The sequence below is a fragment of the Triticum aestivum genome, chromosome 7B, assembly GCF_018294505.1.
Source record: "Triticum aestivum cultivar Chinese Spring chromosome 7B, IWGSC CS RefSeq v2.1, whole genome shotgun sequence".
Taxonomy (NCBI): Eukaryota; Viridiplantae; Streptophyta; class Magnoliopsida; order Poales; family Poaceae; genus Triticum; species Triticum aestivum.
The window spans coordinates 133,737,208-133,754,874 of NC_057813.1; the positions used below are offsets into that span (position 1 = coordinate 133,737,208).

A 17,667-nucleotide genomic window follows, 5' to 3' on the forward strand; every position below is an offset into this window, starting at 1 on the left:
ATTTCAGAATTGTAGAAACACTAGCACCCAAGTCACACAAAGCAAAACACTCATAATTTTTAATCTTGACTTTGATAGTAGGTTCCCATTCATCATGCAATTTTATAGGAATTGAAACTTCTAATTCCAATTTTTCTTCAAAAGCTTTCATCATGGCATCAACAATATGTTTAGTACAAGCTTTATTTTGTTCATAAGCATGGGGTGAATTTATCATGGATTGCAACAAAGAAATACAATCAATCAAAGAGCAACTATCATAATTAAAGTCTTTGTAATCCAAAAGAGTGGGCACATCACTAGTTAAAGTTTTGACCTCTTAAAACCCACTTTTATCAACAAGATTTTCACCCTCCGAAATATCGGGACGCCTTCTACCTAAAGTTGACTCTTCTCCAGTCCCCTTTTCATCAATATTAATTTTACTAAACAAGGAATCAATATAAGAAACACCAATCATTTTAAGATCTTCATCACTTTTATCTTCTAACGAGATTGGTTTAGCAGCCATTTCATTCACTAAAGTGGCTTGTGCATCGGATATTTTTCCCAACAAACTTTCAGCAAAAGCATACTTACATTGAAGATTGCAAACTTCTCTACTAATACCATCAAGTTGTTTCGTTATAGCTTCTAACACAACAAAGTGTTCCTTAAGTTCTTTAGTAAAATATTTATTATGCTCAAATTGTGTAGTCATATATTCCTTAGTACTTTTCTCAATTTCAAGCAAAATATTTAGATAAGGAACATCATAGTATTTTCTTTGAGGCATCATGACTACGCACACAGAAACAGATCTGGCAAGAAAACGGCGAACGGAAAAAGAGAGGCGAATACAACGGCAAATTTTTGTGAAGTGGGGAAGAGGAAAACGAGAGGCAAATAATGTAAATTGCAAGGAGATGAGATTTGTGATTAGGAACCTGGTTATGTTGAAGATCCTCCCCCGGCAACGGCGCCAGAAATTCCTTTTGATGTTGCTTGAAACTACACCGGTATTTCCCCAAAGAGGAAGGGATGATGCAGCACAGCGGCGGTAGGTATTTCCCTCAGATATGAAACCAAGGTTATCAAACTAGTAGGAGAACCAAGCAACACAAAGTAAACAGCCCCTGCACCCAAATAACAACACCTCGCAACCCGACGTGTTAAAGGGGTCGTCAATCCCTTTCGGGGTACGGCGCCTCGAGATAGGCAAAAGACGTGAGGTAAATTTGTAGTAGATTGATAGATCAAACGCCAAATAAAATAAATAAGAATAAATTGCAGCAAGGTATTTTTGTATTTTTGGTTTAATAGATCTGAAAATAAACGCAAGGAAAAAGTAGATCGCAAGGCAAATATATGAGAAAGAAGACCCGGGGGCCGTAGGTTTCACTAGTGGCTTCTCTCGAGAAAAATAGCAAACGGTGGGTGAACAGATTACTGTTGGGCAATTGATAGAGCTTCAAATAATTATGATGATATCCAGGCAATGATCATTGCATAGGAATCACGTCCAAGATTAGTAGACCGACTTCTGCTTGCATCTACTACTATTACTCCACACATTGACCGCTATCCAGCATGCATCTAGTGTCTTAAGTTCATGGAAAAATGGAGTAATGCAATAAGAACGATGACATGATGTAGACAAGATGCGTTTATCTATTGTGGCAGATATGGATCCCGTCTTTTTATCCTTAGTAGCAATGATACATATGTGCCGGTTCCCTTTCTGTCACTCGGATCACGCACCGTAAGATTGAACCCACTATCGGGCACCTCTTCCCATTGCAAGATACATAAATCAAGTTGGCCAAATAAAACCCAAATTTCGGAGAAGAAATACGAGGCTATAAGAGATCACGCATATAAGAGATCAAAGAACTCAAATAACTTTCATGAATATAAAAAGATATAACTAATCATAAACTCAAAGTTCATCAGATCCAAACAAACACACCGCCAAAAGACTTACATCATATGGATTTCCAAGAGACCATTGTATTGATAATCAAGAGAGAGAGAGGAAGCCATCTAGCTACTAACTACGGACCCAAAGATCTACAAAGAACTACTCACGCATCATCAGAGAGGCACCAATGGAAGTGGTGAACCCCTCCACGATGGTGTCTAGATTGGGTCTCGTGGTTCTGGACTCTGTGGTGACTGGATGAAAATTTCGTCGACTCCTCTAGGGTTTCTGGAATATTGGGGTATTTATAGAGCAAAGAGTCAGTCCAGGGGGCACCCGAGGTGGGCACAACCCACCAGGGCACGCCTGGGCCTCCTGGCACGCCCTGGTGGGTTGTCCCCTCCTCGAGACTCCCCCAGGTGCAACTAGGGCCTGTTGTGTTCCTTCTGGTCCATAAAAAATCATCGTAAATTGGCGTGGCGTTTGAACTCCTTCTGATATTGATTTCCTGCAATGTAAAAACATGCAGAAAGCAAAAACCGACACTTGGCACTATGTCAATAGGTTAGTACCAAAAAAGGATATAAAATGACTATAAAATGATTATAAAACATCCAAGATTGATAATAAAACAGCATGGAATAATAAAAAATTATAGATACGTTGGAGACGTATCATACCTGCACACAAAGAACAAATACTTGCAACCCGACGCTTCAGAGGGGTTGTCAATCCCTCCACGGTAAAAAGATAGATTAAATTATATGAGATTGGACAAATAGATCTAGCAAGAACATAAAATAAAATAAGTAAAAAAATACAACATGGTATTTTTGGGTTTCTGAAAATATAGATGTGAAAACAATATGATAAAAGATAGACCCGGGGGCCATAGATTTCACTAGTGGCTTCTCTCGACAAAATAGTATACGATGGGTAAACAAATTACTGCTGGGCAATTGATATAAGATCAAATAATTATGACGATACCCAAGGAAATGATCATGTATATAGGCATCACGTCCAAGATTAGTTGACCGACTCCTGCTTGCATTTACTACTATTACTTCACACATCGACCACTATCTAGCATGCATCTAGTGTATTAAGTTCATGGAGAAACGGAGTAATGCAATAAGAACGATGACATGATGTAGACAAGATCTATTCATGTAGGAATAGACCCCATCTTTTTATCCTTAATAGCAACGATACATACATGCCTCGCTACCCCCTCTGTCACTGGGTGAGAACACTGCAAGATTGAACCCATCACAAAGCACCTCTTCCCATTGCAAGAAAAAATGATCTAGTCGGCCTAACTAAACCAAAGATTCGGAAAAGAAATACAAGGCTATAAATAATCATGCATATAAAAGATCAAGAAAACTCAAATAATATTCATGGATATAGATCTGATTATAAACTCGAACTTCATCGGATCCAAACAAACACACCGCAAAAAATCATTACATCAAATAGATCTCCAAGAACAACAAGGAGAACATTGTATTGAGAATCAAAAAGAGAGAAGAGGCCATCTAGCTACTACCTACAGACCCATAGGTCTATGGTGAACTACTCATGCATCATCGGAGGAGCACCAATGAGATGATGAACCCCTCCGTGACCGTGTTCCCCTTTGGCAGAGTGCCAGAATAGGGCTCTAGATTGGATCTCGTGGTTCCAAAACTTGCGGCGGCTGGAATTGTGTTTCGTCGACTCCCCTAGGATTTCTGGAATATTTGGGTATTTATAGAACTGAAGGTGGTGGAGAAGACCCCTGTGGGCCCCACAACCCGTCAGGGCATGCCAGGGGCCTCTAGCGTGCCCTGTTGTCTTGTGGGCTCCACGGGCCTCCCCTCTGGTGCTTCCTTGGCTCCCAAGTTGTCTTCTAGTCCAAAAAATCTCCAAAAGTTTCGCTGTGTTTGGATTTTGTTTGGTATTGACTTTCTGCAAAGTAGAAAACAAGCAAAAAACAACTGGCACTGTCCACCATGTCAATAGGTTAGTCCCAAAAAATGATATAAAGTTGCTATAAAATGATTGTAAAACATCCAAAAATGTTAATATGACAACATGGAACAATAAAAAATTATAGATATGTTGGAGACATATCAACATCCCAAGCTTAATTCCTGCTCGTCCTCTAGTAGGTAAATGATAAAAACAAAGTTTTTGATGTGGAATGCTGCCTAACATGTTCATCACATACTCTTTTCTTTCGTAGCATGGACATTTAGACTTTTAGATGGTTCAAAGCAATAGTCTACATTTGACATGAAGACTTTAATACTCAAGCATATCAACAAACAACCATGTCTTTCAAAAATATAAACACTAAAGAAAGTTATCCCTAGGCCATCATGCTTAATCATTGATCCATTCACGAAACACACTTGAATATTAGCTACATCCAATGCACAAGTATGATCATAGTGCTCCCTGGTTGGTGCTTTATAAGAGAAGATGGAGACTCAAATAAAAATAAAAATTGCATAAAGTAAATAGATAGGCCTTTCGCAGAGGGAAGCAGAGATTTATAGAGGTGCCAGAGCTCAAAGCAAAAATTGAGAGATAATTTTTTTAGAGGCATGCTTTTCCTGTCAACGAAAACGATTGAGTAGTTCCTAATACTTTACATGCTATATATATCATAGGCGGTTCCCAAACATAAAATAAAGTTTATTCCTTTTTCCACCATTCTTTCACAATCCATGGCTAGCCGTATCCATGGGTGCCTTCCATACCAATATTTTCCAAGGAATTTATTATTTTACAACATAAAAAATTTCTTTTTTATTTCGGGACTGGGGATCCCTATTACCGCCGTACTCTCGTGCAATGACAAGTGAATAAACACTCATCTTGAGAATAACACAGCTAGCATGGAAAAATATTGGCCACCCCCTGGCGCTTCATGAGCGGTACGGCACATAAAAAGGAAATTCATTTAAAAAATTAGAGTTCATACAAATTTACATAGAACGGCATAGAAATACCACATATAGGTAGGTATGGTAGACTCATATGGCCTAACTGGTTTAAGGATTTTGGATGCACTAGCAAATAGATTGAGAAGCAACCAACCAAGAAACAAAAATTCTCATATACGAGCATTAAGCATAACTAACACCGAACAATGCACCACAAGTAGGATGCAATTTCATTGCATAATTATTGACTTTTGTGCTTGCATAGGGAAACACAAACCTTAACACCAATATTCTTACTAAAGCATAATTACTCACCAAGATGACTCATATGTTACTATCATCATATCTCAAAACTATTACAAAGAATCAAGTTTATTTTTTCCAATGATCTTCATGAAAGTTTTTATTATATCCCTCTTGAATATCTATCACTTTGGGGCCAATTTCAGAGATTGCATTTGCTTTTGATAAGCTCAAACAAATCTAAGTGAAGAACATGATCATAAAAATTTGCATCTCCCAAAATAATATAAGTGAAGCATGAGAGAATTTCTTCAAAAATTTACTAACTCTTAAATTAATCTAAGTGAAGCATGAGAGTATTTCCTCAAAAAAATTAAAGCACACCATACTCAAAAAGATATAAGTGAAGCACTAGAGCAATTCCATAGCTCAAAAAATTTAAGTGAAGCACCTAGAGCAATTCTAACAAACCATAGCATAATTATGGATCTCTCAAATAGGTGTGTCCAGCACGGATGATTGTTGAAAACTAAAAAGCAAAACAAGCAAAGACTCATACAATACAAGACTCTTAAAGCAAAACTCATGATATGTGACGAATAAAAATATAGCTCCAAGTAAAATTACCGACGATTGTTAGAAGAAAGAGGGGATGCCTTCCGGGGCATCTTCAAGCTTAGTTGCTTGGTTCTCCTTAAATATTAACTTGGGGTTCCATGGGCATCCCCAGGCTTAGGCTCTATGATATTACCCAAAACTTGAAAACTTCAATCACACAAAACTTAACAAAACCTTCGTGAGATCCGTTAGTATAATAAAGTAAATCACCACTCTAAGTACTGTTGCAAACCCATTCATATTTTATCATTGCATTATACCTAATGTATTCTTTTTTACCCCCCAATACAATCCATAGAATCATCAAAAATAAGCACAGAATGCAACAACAACAGAATCTATCAAAAACATAATAGTTTGTAGTAATATGGACTTTGTCCACACTTGTGTAACTCCAAAAATTCTTAAAATTTAAGACAATGCTAGGCAATTTGTATATCATTCTTGTGTACAGAAATCCGGAATTTACCACGCTTATGTGATTTTTAATAATTTTGTTAATGGGTGCAAAAGTTTCTGTTTTTCAACAAGATCAAATCGACTATCACCCAACATGATCCAAAGGCTTTACTTGGAACAAACACTAACTAAAACACAAAAACATAATCATAACAGTAGCATAATTGTGCAAACACTCAAAAATAGAATTTTTTTTTGAATATTTTATTTTATTAGTTGGGTTGCCTCCCAACAAGCTCTTTCTTTATAGCCATTAAGATAGGCTTTGAGATTTCAATGATGCTCACATGAAAGATAAGAACTGAAATACGAGGAGAGCATCATGTAGCATGTGAAAATCACATTTAATTCTAACATACTTCCTATGCATAGGCATTTTATAGGAGAACAATTTATCAAGACAATAAAAACCTAGCATATGCAAGGAAGGAGAAAGAAACAATAACAATCTCAACATGAAGAGAGGTAATTTAGTAACATGAAAATTTCTACAACCATATTTTCCTCTCTCATAATAATTACATGTAGGAACATATTCAAATTCAACAATATAGCTATCACATAAAATTTTCTCTTCATTATCCTCATGCATAAAAGTTTTGTAATCTTTGAAGATAGTGGGATTAATATCAAGTAAATTCATGACCTCTCCAAACACACTTTTATCAAAAAAATTCACAAGATTGATAATTCTACAAAGTAGTGGGATCATTAATACCTAAGGTTGACACTCTTCCAAACCCACTTTCAATATTATTGCAAACATTATTATCAATATCATATTCATCATGAGGCTTAAATAAATTTTCAAGATCATAAGAAGCATCACCCCAATCATGATAATTACAAAGAGTAGTGGACATAGCAAAATTAGCATCCCCAAGCTTAGGGTTTTGCATATCATTAACATAATTGACATTAATAGAATTTATAATAACATCATTGCAATCGTGCGTTTCATTCAAGGAACTATCATGAACCACTTTATAAATTTCTTCTTCTAGCACTTCATCATAATTTCCAGATTCATGATTTTCAAGCAAGACTTCATAGATATAATCAAGTGCACTCAACTCACTAGCAATTGGTTCAACGTGATTGAATCTTTTGAAAAGACTAGCAAGTGGATGAGGATCCATATTAATATGTTTTTAGTAAGCGAAGATGCAAGCAAATGGAAGACACATGGCACACAAGCAAAGAGGCACATAAAAAGGAAAATATTTTTGTGTTTTTCTAAAAATGTTTTACAAGTGGGGGAGATGAAAACGAGAGGCAAATGGAAAATAAAGTAATTGCAAGGAGATGAGATTTGTGATTGGGAACCTTATAGATGTTGATGATGTCTCCCCGGCAACAACGCCAGTAATTCCTTTTGATGCGGCTTGAAACTGCATTGGTATTTCCCCAAAGATGAAGGGATGATGCAGTACAGCTACCGTAGGTATTTCCCTCAGATATAAATCCAAGGTTATGAATCTAGTAGGAGAACCAAGCAACACAATGTAAACGGTACCTGCACACAAAGAACAAATACTTGCAATCTGACGCGTAAGAGGGGTTGTCAATCCCTCCACGGTAAAAAAGATAGATTAAATTATAATCCCTCTGTCCCAAAATAAGTGTCTCGACTTTGTACCAACTCTAGTACAAAGTTGTACTAAGCTTGAGACACTTAATTTGAGACGGAGGGAGTATGAGATTGGATAAATAGGTCTAGCAAGAACACAAAATAAAATAAGTAAAGAAAAAGTGTAACAAGGTATTTTTGGGTTTTTGAAAATATAGATCTGAAAACAATATGATAAAAGATAGACCTGGGGGCCGTAGATTTCACTAGTGGGTTCTCTTGAGAAAATAGCATACGATGGGTAAACAAATTACTGTTGGGCAATGATAGAAGATCAAATAATTATGACGATATCCAAGGCAATGATCATGTATATAGGCATCACGTTCAAGATTAGTAGACCGACTCCTGCCTGCTTCTACTACTATTACTTCACACATCGACCGCTATCCAGCATGCATCTAGTGTATTAAGTTCACAGAGAAACAGAGTAATGCAATAAGAACGATGAAATGATGTAGACAAGATCTATTCATGTAGGAATAGGCCCCATCTTTTTATCCTTAATAGGAACGATACATACGTGCCTCGCTACTCCTTCTGTCACTGGGTGAGGACACCGCAAGATCGAACCCATCACAAAGCACCTCTTCCCATTAGAAGAAAAAACGATCTAGTCGGCCTAACTAAACCGAAGATTCGGAGAAGAAATACGAGGCTATAAATAATCATGCATATAAGAGATCAAAGAAAACTCAAATAATATTCATGGATATAGAACTAATCATAAACTCGAACTTCATCGAATCCCAACAAACACACCGCAAAAAACCATTACAGCAAATAGATCTCCAGGAACAATGAGGAGAACATTGTATTGAGAATCAGAAAGAGAGAAGAAGACATCTAGCTACTGCCTATGGACCAGTAGGTCTATGGTGAACTACTCACGCATCATCGAAGGAGCACCAATGACGATGATGAACCCCTCTATGATCGTGTTCCCCTCCGGCAGAGTTGCAGAATAGGGCTCTAGATTGGACTCGTGGTTCTGAAACTTGCGACGACTGAAATTGTGTTTCGTCGACTCACCTAGGGTTTCTGGAATATTTGAGTATTTATATAGCTGAGAGACGGTGGAGGAGACCCCCGTGGGCCCCACAACCCATCAGGGCCCAGGGGCCTCTGGCGCGCCATGATGTCTTCTGTCTTGTGGGCCCCATGGGCCTTCCCTCTGGTGCTTCCTTGACTCCCAAGTTGTCTTCTAGTCCAAAAAAAATCTCCAAAAAGTTTCGCTGCGTTTGGACTCCGTTTGGTACTGAATTCTGCGAAGTAAAAACAAGCAAAAACAACTACTGGCACCGGACACTATGTCAATAGGTTAGTCCCCAGAAATGATATCAAGTTACTATAAAATGATTATAAAATATCCAAAAATAATAATATAACATCATGGAACAATAAAAAAATTATAGATACGTTGGGGACATATCAATGATTATTTCAATTGTATGATTTCCAAAGGTCCTAGTAGTATAATCTTTTAATTTGATTGATATTTTTTTCTTCTGAAATTCGGCAGGCAAACCTACAAGGATGTCAATGGTACATACAAAGCAAACTTGCTTATCCTGGTGCCACTGAACTGTTCCAAAGGAGAGATCAGCGGCGGAGGCAGGGGACCAGCCAGGGCCCCGACCCTCCCCAAGATCAGCTACCCCTTGTATTTTTAATACCAACAATACCGATTCCATTATATTTTCTATATTTATATATTGCCTCCTCCCTGTGAACATCAGTAATTAATGAATCATGCCTCCGCTATTGGAAGAGAGGGGTGCGAACAAGCAATGGCACGCTTGAAATTATACGCATCAAAAAGTATTTGTTACAGTGTGAAGCTTCGTCGAAGACATTGGCCTTGTAGAATGGATGTTTCGCTTTAAAATTGCAACGCTTGTTGTTTCTTAGATGTAGTACAGTCATGTGGAGTTTGGGAAATGAGTCCATTTTTTTTGTCTTGGTTAAAAGCTAGTCTGTTGGACCTAAAAGCTTGGATGTTTTCTTACCAGTTCTATGGAAATGAAAGTAAAGACGACTGGTTCCTAATCGAAAAGGAAATCCAACTTGCAAATTCTTAGGCTGTTAGCGAACAATTTTTTCTTGCACATCTAATCCACTCAACACGGCAAAGATAATCTCCATCCTTTGTAGTTGAAAGTTGAAACTCAATACTCCTACTGGAAAATTACATTATGAAAGTAAAGCGATGAAAGTATTTTGAACAAATCTATTTAACAATGATATTATTGCATGGATTGAAATTAGAGCATTGAGAACTTTGGGGAAGTGGTAGTAGTTGTTATAACCAGTTGGTGAGCGTTTCTTCGGGAGCCTCCCAACGATCATTTGGGGTGGGCTGAGAGCACGCCATTTGGCACGCTCTCAGCCGCTGCCACGTATCGCGCTCGGGACGCTCCTCCCGAATTTTATTTTTTTCTAAAAAAATACACATGCGTTTTTGACTTTTTAGACGGTTTTCCCTGGGTTTTTGGTTTTACTATGGTCTTTCTAAGCTTTTGGACATTTTTTTCGAAAATATATATTTTTTGCGTGAAAAAATGCACTTTTGCTTCCGCGAGAGACATGGTTTTGCTTTCGCAAGAGGCACGACCGTACCTCTCGGAAAAAAAACATGTTTTCTATTTTTTCTCCTTCTACGAGAGGCACGGCCGTGCCTCTCGGAAACGAGAAAAAAAATGTGTTTTCTCTTTTTCTTTTTTTTTCATGAGAAGCACGGTTTTGCTTCTGCGAGAGGTATGGTTTTGCTTCCGCGAGAGGCATGCCGGGCCTCTCAGAAGCGAAAAAACATATTTTTTTTCTTTCGTGTGAGGCATGGTTTTGCTTCCGCGAGAGGCACGGCAGAGCCTCTCGGAAACGGCTTCCGGAAAGGGAAAAACGTGTTCCTTGTTTTTTCATCCGTTTTTTTTCGTGAAAAAGTTCGTCAAAACCTATCATCATGAGATCTAGTTTTGAAGATCTCGATGTGAGAAATCCAATGGTGAAAACGGTTCGAGATTTAGATGCACAGTTTAAGAGATAAAATGTTTTGATAAACAGATCTATAAAAAAAAGGAAAAACTCCCAAGTTGTGGCAAGTGGCACACATGCAGCGTACCACTTGTCACAACCTGAGGAGATGGTAGCGATCTTTGGAAGGAGTACTTGTTAATTAGTGCTTTCCCTGTTCCACAACATAGGTACATAGTCAGGCCTGTCGATGAGGGGGCCAATGTAGCCGACCGCACAGGGCCCCATAATCATGGGGCCCTGATTCGAGATAAAAAACAAGAGGTGAACCGCCTGCGCACAGCCTGCTACATCTAGAGCAATGAAGCTCCTATATGGCGCCTTCAGCGCCAGAAAACTTAGGTGGCGCACACTAGAGATACTTATTGGGCCTCGGCCCACTATTCCTTCACTCGTTCTCCCGCTCGCCACTACTCCTTCTCACGTTCGCTATAAATTTTCTTTTGTTCGATTTTTTTCTGGTCCTTGCTTTCTCTTGCAACACTTAAAACAAGAAAAAGAATAGAAACTAGAAAAAAATGGAAATAGTTCATTGATTTGAAAAAAAAGTTCATGACTTTAATTTTTTTATTTGAATTTAAAAAATAGTTCATTGATTCGTAAAAAGTTAATCGTTTTAGAAAATAAATTCATCCATTTTCAAAAAAGTCCAAGAAATTTATAAAAAGCTCATCAATTTTGAATTTTTCCATAGATTTTAAAAAGTTCATAGTTTTTTAAAACCATTTCATTTAATTTGAAAGAAGTTAATCATTTTTAAAAAAAAGTTCATCGAATTTGAAGAAAGTTCAATAAATTTTAGAAAAACTTCATCAATTTTGAGCAAAGTTCATAGTTTTTGAAAAATAGTTCATTGAATTTGAAAAAATCATCATTTTTTAAAAATTTCATCATTTTTGAAAAAAGTTCATCGAATTTGAAAAAAGTTCATAACATTTAGAAAAAGTTCATAAAATTTGGAAAAATATTATAGGAATAGAAAAAACGAGCAAGAAAAAAAAAGAACCGGACGGAAAACTTCCCAGCGAACCGAGAGAAACCAGTTTAGAAGCTTCCCAAAACCGGGGCTTCCCACAAACAGGAGAAAATATAAAAAGGAAAACAGAATATGTTTACATCGGTTGAGTTACCCTAGTGGTCAATGCGCTAGGATGAGAAACCGTCGTCTCCACGTACGGTTCTTCTTTTACCTTTCATCCAGAAAAAAAAAAGATAAATAGACCAGCCCAGCTAAAATTAATCGGCGCCTGCAGTGCCGAATAGGGTTTGCCGTCCTCCTCCGTCCACGCACATGTGCCGCCTCACAATCTCCCATGCTCCTGCGCGAAGAAGCCAAAAACAGCTGGTCCATTGAGACACCGCCGCCGCCGGCTGCTCTACCGCTGTCTAGTCCCGGAAAAGAATTCTATGAAATCAGATCTCACGGGTTAGTAGGTGAGACCCATTCTGATGAATGACACGTGGCATTCGCAAATCACAAAGCATCTAATCTTCCTCCACCCCCCCTTCCCCCTGATTTCAGGTGGGGATGGAGTATATGCTTTGTGATTTGTGAATGCCACATGTCATCCATCAAGACGGGTCTCACCTGCAAACCGTGAGAACTGGTCATATAATTTTTTTCCCATTGTTTCTGGCAGTGCTCCCCTTCCTCCGCATTGCCGCGGCGGCCGTGGTGCTGCTGCCGCCGGGCGCTGGCCCTACCTCAGTCACGCCCAAAACGGGCCGTGCGTCCAAATCTGAGAAACACCGGCACTGCTCGCCTCCTCGGCCACTGATCAATGGGTAATTTCTTTGACCGTGACAGGCAAACAACAATACAAGATGTGACATGATGTATGTGTTCATTTCCAGATTGATGATTTTTAACATTGAACTGATACTGAATCGGAAAACACATGTACGTATGGATTAAATGAAAGATGATGCATATTTATATCATTTATTTCTTGTTACAAAGAATAAATAAGATGCAGATATTTTTTCACTGGTGGCGTGCAACAACAGTCAAGGACATATGGGAGGAATATGGATGAAGCAAACTATTGACTTGGTATTCTTTTGTCTCCCTTATTATTATTTATATTTTTGTCATGTATTATCTATTTTGTTTGATCATTAAGTATTGAGTTTAAGTTCTATATATATAGCGCAGTTGAGCAAATTTTTGTGTGCTTTCGCATGAGGTGTTTCTTGGATAGCTATGAGACATTTTTTTAGATAGTCCTTCAGTATACACAAAATTAAAATTTTATTTGCATTTTGCCTCGGGTCCCCAAATTCTTGGAGACGGCCTTGTACATAATCAACATTATGACACTGGTTGTATGCAGTATCCACAATACATAATTCGAAGGGTGATAATTAAAGCCTCTATTTAGAAAAAAACATGAACAATATTGGAGTATGTTTCTTGGCCGCCTGCCATTTAACCGAGGCCATACTCTACACCTCCTTAGGAACATCTATTGGGTAGCGATAGATGCAATCTTGCCATGCCTTATCAGCGTTGTTTGCTGGCTGGATGCACTTCAACACCGCACTGTTACACTTGTATCCTGAGCCAAACCCAATCATCCAAACTCGGTCCCCCTTCTTCATTCGACCCTTGGCCTCACTGTAGGCCAGCTCATACCATACCGAGCTACTCGATGTGTTCCCAAACCTGTGAAGTGTCATCCTTGATGGCTCAACATGCTCATCTAGCAGACCGAGGCTACGCTGCACTGCATCAATCACCGCCCGTCCACCCGCATGGACGCACAAATGGTTGAAAGCTGTGCAGAAATCGGGCACATATGGCTTGGCGGTTCCATTTAGCACCTTCTCTGAGATGGATGAGAGAAAAATTGCAATCTTGACTGACAAAGGAAGAATAAGAGGTCCAACCGTGATGATGTTAGCCCTGAGAGCCTTGCCGGCGACGTCCACAAGGTTCTTGGATAAATTGAGACCAAGATTCCCCATGTCATCTTCCTCATGGAACACACATTGGTATGCATTGTCTTGGTACCCGGTGCATGTCCGAATCACGTGCGCTAGCTGAAAACGAGCTTTGGTACCCGAGGTTGAGAGGAGCACCGCGGAGCCACCCATGCGGAACAACATGTTGAACACCTGCATTTCACGCTTCCTCCCAGTGTAGTAGGTCCTATTCATGATCTCCGTGGACACAACCAAGGCATGCGCGTCGGCGGAGGCGGTCTGCAAGAGGTCCTTCGCAAGACCCACCGCGATTAGCCCTGCGCTGCAGCCCATCCCAGAGAGTTGCACGTTGCAGATATCATCTCGAAGCTTGTATCTTCTCATGATCATGTCAGCGAGCGACGGAGTTGGGTTGAAGACGCTGCAGTTCACGACGAGTATGGAGATGGCATCAAGGTTGATAGATGTCTTCACGAGCAGGTCATCTATGGCCGTGAAGATGGACAGTTCCGCCTCTGCACGGGCTTCGCTTAAACAATAATAAGGTGGGATATAGTGGTGGGGAGGCGGGAGGCACGTCTCGTCACCAAGTCCTGACCGTTCAGAAATACGGCTCAAGAAGCGATGGTTGTCGTTGTCGTTGTCGTCTGACCGGCAGTGGTGAATGTTCTCAATCCATGCGGCCTTGCTGATGCGGTGGTTTGCATTAGGCTTGAAGCAGGCATAATCGACAAGGTATACAGTGCGCGAACGGTTCATGAGGTACAGGATGACCGCAGTGGTAGCGCACAGAAAAAGTAAGAAGAGGCGGATGTGTGCGGAAGTATCATGCCAAATGAGAAATAGAGTGTCTACTAGGAAGACCAGTTCCATGGCGGTGGTCGTGTGGTGGCTGAGGCGGCTATGAAAATTGTGAACGTCTTCACGGCGACCTGGTAGTGATACTTGGTAGATGAATCGAGCAAATTAAGAGAAAGTAGGGAGCTTATATTTCCTGTTTAGATTGCTGAGCACGTATTTATAAAGAAGCAAAGGATTGTGAAGAAGGGGGCGTGGATTACAGAGCGGCTAGCATAAATGCTCGCACTGTTTAACCACAAAGGCCATACCAGCAATATTTTTATTATTAGGGCCCATCGTTTGATTGAGATTTTCTTATGTCTCAATCCACATTATGAAAAGTACAACGTACACTTTATCACATAGTTGTACTTCCCCCAAAAAACGTGAAAGTCACACTGCACTTAGTGCACTACACTGAATTTGCATTTTTCAGAATTCGACTGATACTTACTTAAGAAAACATTGATCGGCTAAGAATTAGTAAACCCTTTATTTTTTGGTAAGTAGTTAACACAGGGTCCGCACACATGCATAGGCAACCTTTTTTTGTCACTTGGGTTAATCTTATTAGAAGAGCATATACAGTTAATATGTACGCTCAAAATTATGGGCGTGTTTGGATCCTTGCATAGTCTCGCGCTGCATCGCATGCATCTTCCTAGCTGAGTCTAGCCTGGCTAAGCTGGTGCAAAAAAGAGTTGAGATGGATGTTTGGTTGTGTGCATACTCTGGGGCAGGCCAACGTGAGTTGTTTGCTAGGTTGTATGAGAAATATGCACATACTTCCCAGAAGCACGATGGCGACGGAATTCTTTCAGGTCAAGCAGACACCAACCAGTTATCCATCTGAACCTGCACCACTAGTGCCCCATGACGCTACCGTGACCGCGGACGGCCCCTGCAAAACACACGCCGGCGGGCGGTGGAGCATGAATGCCCGGCGGCGGGGTCGTAGCGGACGATGGAGCTCGGACCGGTGGAGAAAGAGGGAGCTCAGATGGTGGGGTTGAGGCAGACGATGGAGCTCGGACCGACCGCGCAAGAGGGAGCACCCCCCGGCGGCGGCAGCGATTGGTTGCTGTGAATCGATCTGATTCGATGTGTGAGGAGAGGATAGAGAGATACGGGAGGCTAGTGGCACTCTCGAAGTAATTCCAGCAAACAACAAGGCCAGACGCACATAGTGTGTCGTTTTAAGTGGAGGCGTGTGAAAGATCGTGGATGTCGCCTAGAGGGGGGGGGGTGAATAGGCGCTTTAAAATAATTACGGTTAGGCTTGAACAAATGCGGAATAAAGCTAGCGGTTAATTTGTCAAACACCAAATCTACAACAACTAGGCTCACCTATGTGCACCAACAACTTATGCTAAGCAAGATAAAAAACTAAGTGATAGCAAGATATATGACAAGAAACAATATGGCTATCATAAAGTAAAGTGCATAAGTAAATGGCTCGGGTAAGAGATAACCGAGGCATGCAGAGACAACGATGTATCCCGAAGTTCACACCCTTGCGGATGCTAATCTCCGTTTGGAGCGGTGTGGAGGCACAATCCTCCCCAAGAAGCCACTAGGGCCATTGTAATCTCCTCACGCCCTCGCACAGTGCAAGATGCCGTGGTTCCACTAAAGGACCCTTGAGGGCGGTCACCGAACCCGTACACTTTGGCAACCCTTGGGGGCGGTCACCGAACCCGTACACTTTGGCAACCCTTGCGGGCGGTCACTGGTACCCGTCAAATTGCTCGGGGTGATTTCCACAACCTAATTGGAGACCCCGACGCTTGCCCGAAGCTTTACACCATAATGATTGAGCTCCGAACAACACCAACCGTCTAGGGCGCCAAGTCACCCAAGAGGAACAAGCTCTAGGGTGCCCAAACACCCAAGAGTAATAAGCTTCTCAAACTTCACTTCCACGTATCACCGTGGAGAACTCAAACCGATGCACCAAATGCAATGGCAAGGGCACATGGAGTGCCCAAGTCCTCTCCCAAATCCCACCAAAGCAACCAATGCTAGGGAGGAAAATGAGATGAAGAACGAAAGAAGAACACGAAGAACTCCAAAATCTAGATCCAAGGGTTCCCCTCACTTAGAGGAGAAATTGATTGGTGGAAACGTGGATCTAGATCTCCTCTCTCTTTTCCCTCAAGAACTAGCAAGAATCATTGGAGGGATTGAGAGTTAGCAAGCTCGAAGACGGTCAACAATGGGGGGAGAACACGAGCTCAAGAGATAAGGTTCATTGGGGAAGAAGACCCCCTTTTATAGGTGGGGAAAAAATCCAACCCTTATGCTCACAGCTCGCACAGAGCGGTACTACCGCTCGACCTCACGGTACTACCGCTAGGGGTAGCGGTACTACGTCAAAGGGTAGCGGTACTACTGCTTGCGAGCGGTGCTAAAAAATACATCCGCGCATACCACCGCTGGACTTGTGACGAGTTTTTGGTCCGGAGCGGTACTACCGCTGTAGTAGCCGCGGTAGTACCACTCTGGAGCGGTAGTAAAAAATTACATCCGCTCCTGTCTGCGGTAGTACCGCTGCAGCCTTTTCAGAACACCAAAACTGCCACAACTTCTGCAAACGGACTCCAAATTCAATGAAACCAAGTTTATTGGAAAGCTAACGGCATGGGCTAACACAATCTTGATAGAAATAACAATAATAAGCAAATTAGAAAAGTCCCATGAGAAAATGGTGAGAACCCTTTCTCGAAAAAGACCGGTAAAACCTCCAACACCGAAAACGCAATAGAAGAAGCATATGAAATCCGTTTTTGATGAATTAGAGTTTGTCACGAAGATAACCACAAGCTCTAAAACCTCAAAAGAAAATACAAACAAGAATCAACAAAGATGATGCAAGGATGCAATGGTTTGAGCTCTCAACAAACGATACGATCACGCTACTCACTTGAGAGCCCCCATTGATAGTACGGCTATCGATCCTATAACCCGGTCTCCAAACTATCACCATGAGACCGGTAAAATATAAAACTTATCAAGGGAAAACCTTTGCCTTGCACAAAGTCCACTTGAGCTAGATGATGACGATCTTGACTCCCTCAAGTTGGACC

The 17,667-nt window shown here is 40.7% G+C and overlaps 1 protein-coding gene across 1 annotated transcript; it reads right to left on the minus strand.

The window, feature by feature from the left end:
* Positions 1-13,088: 13,088 nt before the first annotated feature.
* On the minus strand, positions 13,089-14,708 carry LOC123162572 (3-ketoacyl-CoA synthase 5). Its single transcript, XM_044580351.1, has one exon. The coding sequence runs from the start codon at positions 14,612-14,614 to the stop codon at positions 13,262-13,264; it is 1,353 nt and encodes a 450-aa protein (XP_044436286.1). The 5' UTR covers positions 14,615-14,708; the 3' UTR covers positions 13,089-13,261.
* Positions 14,709-17,667: the final 2,959 nt, after the last annotated feature.